We start from the raw sequence: 4031 nt of genomic DNA, 5'->3' as shown, positions 1-4031 counted from the left end.
TGGGATGACCGGACCATGAATGACCTGGAGGACAGCTATGGACAGGAGTGGGTGCGTGGTGCCGTGTAAATGCCATGCACAAGTGTGAGCGGTGGGGCTAAACACCTGGCAGGAGTGGCCAGCAGTGCCAACTGGGACTGGGTGCTCAGGGAGGATGAGGTGCCCAGGGTTTAACAACCGCCCTGAAACCATGTTACTGTCTGATCCTCACCTTCCCTCTGACACTCTCGCCTCTCTCTGCCCGCCCTCCCCCCAGACCTATGAGCAGCGGAAGGTGGTGGAGTTCACGTGCCACACGGCCTTCTTTGCCAGCATCGTGGTTGTGCAGTGGGCTGACCTCATCATCTGCAAGACCCGCCGCAACTCCGTCTTCCAGCAGGGCATGAAGTGAGCGCCCAACCACCCAGGCAGGCAGAGGGGCTCTGGGCACATGCACCAACCCACACAGGCCAGGCTTCCAGCTCCAGTCACCTCCACCCTCTGGGCCCAGATCTGCCAAGGGGCCATCAGGGTCAATTTTCCAGCTATATATCCATAGCCATGTTTGAAACAGAAGAGAGAAGAGGAAGTGAGACGATTTCTTTTTTCTTTCTTTTTTTTTTTTCTGACTGGTAAGGGGATCGCAACCCTCAGCACGGTGTGGCCTGCACCGCGCTCAGCCAGTGAGTGCACCGGCCATCCCTATATAGGATCCGAACCCGCAGCCTCCCAGCACCGCACTCTCCCGAGTGAGCCACGGGGCCGGCCCTGATATGACTATTTCTAATGAGCTCTAATTTTGCTCCTAAAATGTACTTTGTTATGGTCTCCGTCCATCTTCTTTTCTTTCATCTCCTCCCCTCCCTCCCTTCTCTCCTCCCTTCCTTTCTTCCTTCCTTCCCCCATCTCTTACTCGAGTGCCCCTTACTCCAGATGCCAAAACCCTAGAGAAGTTCATAGAATCTAAGATCCTAGAGAGAGGAAAGCGAGAAGTCTCTTAGATAAATAAAGAGAACATGAAGGAAGGAGAGTCCAGTAAGCTAAAAATACTGATGGGGAAAAGGCAGTGAGAAGGGAACAAGGAATGGAGAGTCTAAGAAACTGGGTACAATTCTAGGGCCTGGGACTTACTACACAGAGCGTGGTGACACAGGACGGTGGGAACACAGCCACGCTGGCTAAGTCCAGCCCACCTGAGAAGCAGATGGGAAAGAAACGCCACCAAAATCAGGCCACGTGCAGAGGAGGAGATCTGCAACCAACAAGTCACCTGGCCAGAGGGAGCCTCAGAGCACCCCAGGCCTCACCTTAGGTCCCTGGGCTATTGGGGGTCCTCAGAGATGCTACTGGCATTATCAGAAAGCTTTATGGAAATCAAGCACTTACCATGAAAAGACTACCAGGCTACCCAAACATGTCATTCTTAGGCGAGAGCCAAGAAAACATATCATGAAGTATAGTTATCACATGCTGATTCACAATTCTGTTTGGAAGCCATGAATATTTCTAATTAATTTTATGTGGGGGAATATATCATTACTTATTAACAGCTTGAAAAGACAAAAATCAATGAAAATGTGGCCTTTTTAGAAGAAAAAGAGAGAGGTCCTTAGTGAGTGAAGTTTCAGAAACACTGGCTTAAACTGTAAAGAGGTGCCCTGGATAAGAATATAAAAGGTCAAGGCTGGCTGGTTAGTGCACTTGGTTAGCCCACAGCCTTATAACAACAAGGTCGTGGGTTCAGAACCCAGAACTCGCCAGCCATCACACACAAAAAAAAGAATACAAAAGGTTGAGTAATGACAAGACTGAGCTCTTTCATGTTTCAGGGATTCCCAGGTGTTATCTTCCATAACTTTTCCTGCAACCCTATGATATAAAGGTAAGATCTCCATTTTACAGAAAAGGAACATGAGGCTCAGAAAAGTTAAACATTGCTTACAACTCATAGCTAGTAAGTGGCAGAACTGGGGAAAGACCTCACCTGTCTGCCTCCAGAAACTGCCCTCAGAACCTTATTCTATCCTGCTTTTCTGTTCTGATGTGGTGAATATATATTGCCCACTTACTATGCAGTGAGCTAAGTACTTTACAAACATTCTCTTCTTCATTGAATATCTACAATGAACAACCACCAGGGATAGTGGGAGATGCTGAGAATGTATAAGACGTACATGGGCCCTGCATTGAATGAGCTTCCAAAGCACCTTGCTGGGGAGGCAGCACTTTCACAGACAATGTGCCTGGAGCAATAACAAGATTTTAAGTTGCATGAGGGCAGGCCCTGTGTTGAACATCACGTCTCCAGTACAGAGCACATCACCCAACACGTAAGAAACAATTATTTAATGGATGAATATATGTGCCATAGACAACAATTGGAGGTAAATTCAGTAAGCAGGAAAAGAAAATAAAATCTTTCTTTGTTACATAAAGCATGAGAAGAAGCCGTTTGGAGTAGAAATAGAAGATGTCATTTATAATGCTTCTCTCACATTTCTTCTCTTTTTTTTCCCTTCCACTCCTAGGGGTGTCCCTGGATTTCTCCTTCCTCAGTCCCCACAACTTACCCTCTGTTTTTTTTTTTTTTTTGCCTTTCCAGGAACAAGATCCTGATTTTTGGGCTCCTGGAGGAGACGGCGTTGGCTGCATTTCTGTCTTACTGCCCGGGCATGGGTGTAGCCCTCCGCATGTACCCACTCAAGTGAGTGTCTCTTTCAGGCGGCCAGAGTGAGTGACACAGAGGGGCCTGGAGCTCCTTCCAGGACCCAAGTTCTAATTTGTTTGCATCCTACTTTATGTGACCAACCTTTCACCTCCTGACACTGTCCTCTGATGCTTTCAGGGTCACTTGGTGGTTCTGTGCCTTCCCCTACAGTCTTCTCATCTTCGTCTATGATGAGGTCCGAAAGCTCATCCTGCGGCGGTATCCTGGTGGTAAGACCTCCGCATCCCACTCTTACCCCCAGCAAAGTGCACCCCCCACTGCTAGCCACCTCCTCCAGGACTCCAAACCCAAACTCCACTTCCACCAGGATCCCTGCTCCTGTTCCTCAGTGCCCTCAGATCCAGGTCCCAGGTCCTCGGAGCCCTGCCTCTTTTGAACCTGTTCCCTCTTCCCCTCAGATACTAAGTTCTGCCTACCTCACAAGTGGTTTCCAAGGCCTTCCCCCTTCCACCTGGAGTCACAGAACATCAGCGTTAGAAGGGTCCTTGGAGGTCATCTAGTCCCTCCTGCACATATTACAGATAAAGAGAGAGGGCATGGAGGTGAATGGATGGGCTCAGGGTCATAAAACAAAGAATAGCAGAATGGGCACTAGAACCCAGGCATCGACCTACACTTTTTTTTTTTCAACAAGCATTTTTTATCATTATTGGAGGTTAAAATGGTTGACCTACAAACCAAATACAATCTGTGGATATTGTTTGGTTTGATCTGCCCAATATTTTGTGCATGTGTGGCTTTTCAATTGGCCCAATATCTAAAATTTATGGGCTTTCACATAAAATCTGCATTTGACTTCCCCTGAAAAAATTGGAAGAACTGTCAACCCCATGGCCGCATTTCTGCACAGCACCAAGGGACAGCTGCTCCCTTAGACACTCATTTCTCACCGGAAGAGCCCTGTAGGCATTTGCATTTCTGCCCTTGACCTACTTTACACCCACCCTCCACTGGGCTAACACAAGTTTCTCCTAGAAGCAGGCCCACCCCTCTCCTTTCCTCTAATCTATGGTCCCAGCTCACTGGATCTCCTTCCCCTCCCTTTCACTTTCCTGCGGCTGCTTCCCTCAACCCCTTCACCAGGCTTTCCTTCCTCCTGGCCTCAGCTACCCAAGCCCCTAGGAGATTGATCTCTTGCTTCCTTTAAGCTCAAAGACGGTACCAGTGACAGGACATGTCTTGAGTCTCCAGATTGAAGTCTGGGGCCCAGCTCTGTGTCCTGCCCATTTAGAATACCCCACCAGCAGACGAATTCAGATCTCATCAGAGTAGCAGCAGAAGCAACCTTTGGAGCTTCACGGTGATGCCACATCATGTGGCATGG

The 4031-nt window shown here is 48.5% G+C and overlaps 1 protein-coding gene across 3 annotated transcripts in view; it reads left to right on the top strand.

The window, feature by feature from the left end:
• ATP1A2 (ATPase, Na+/K+ transporting, alpha 2 polypeptide) overlaps positions 1–3426 on the top strand; it is a 25613-nt gene extending 22187 nt beyond the window's left edge. For 2 of the 3 annotated variants that reach the window (XM_008569516.1, XM_008569518.1), the window contains 3 exons: positions 257–387; positions 2582–2683; positions 2825–3426. In XM_008569516.1, the coding sequence (XP_008567738.1) occupies positions 257–387; positions 2582–2683; positions 2825–3083 (492 nt within the window). In that variant the 3' untranslated portion in view covers positions 3084–3426. Of the gene's footprint in view, positions 1–256; positions 392–2581; positions 2684–2824 lie in introns of those variants that run through there. The other variant, XM_008569517.1, reaches the window with a different exon arrangement.
• Positions 3427–4031: the final 605 nt, after the last annotated feature.

Source organism: Galeopterus variegatus, unplaced genomic scaffold, assembly GCF_000696425.1.
Source record: "Galeopterus variegatus unplaced genomic scaffold, G_variegatus-3.0.2 Scaffold506, whole genome shotgun sequence".
In the NCBI taxonomy this organism is placed as follows: Eukaryota; Metazoa; Chordata; class Mammalia; order Dermoptera; family Cynocephalidae; genus Galeopterus; species Galeopterus variegatus.
This window is presented reverse-complemented; position numbering and strand designations above follow the sequence as displayed.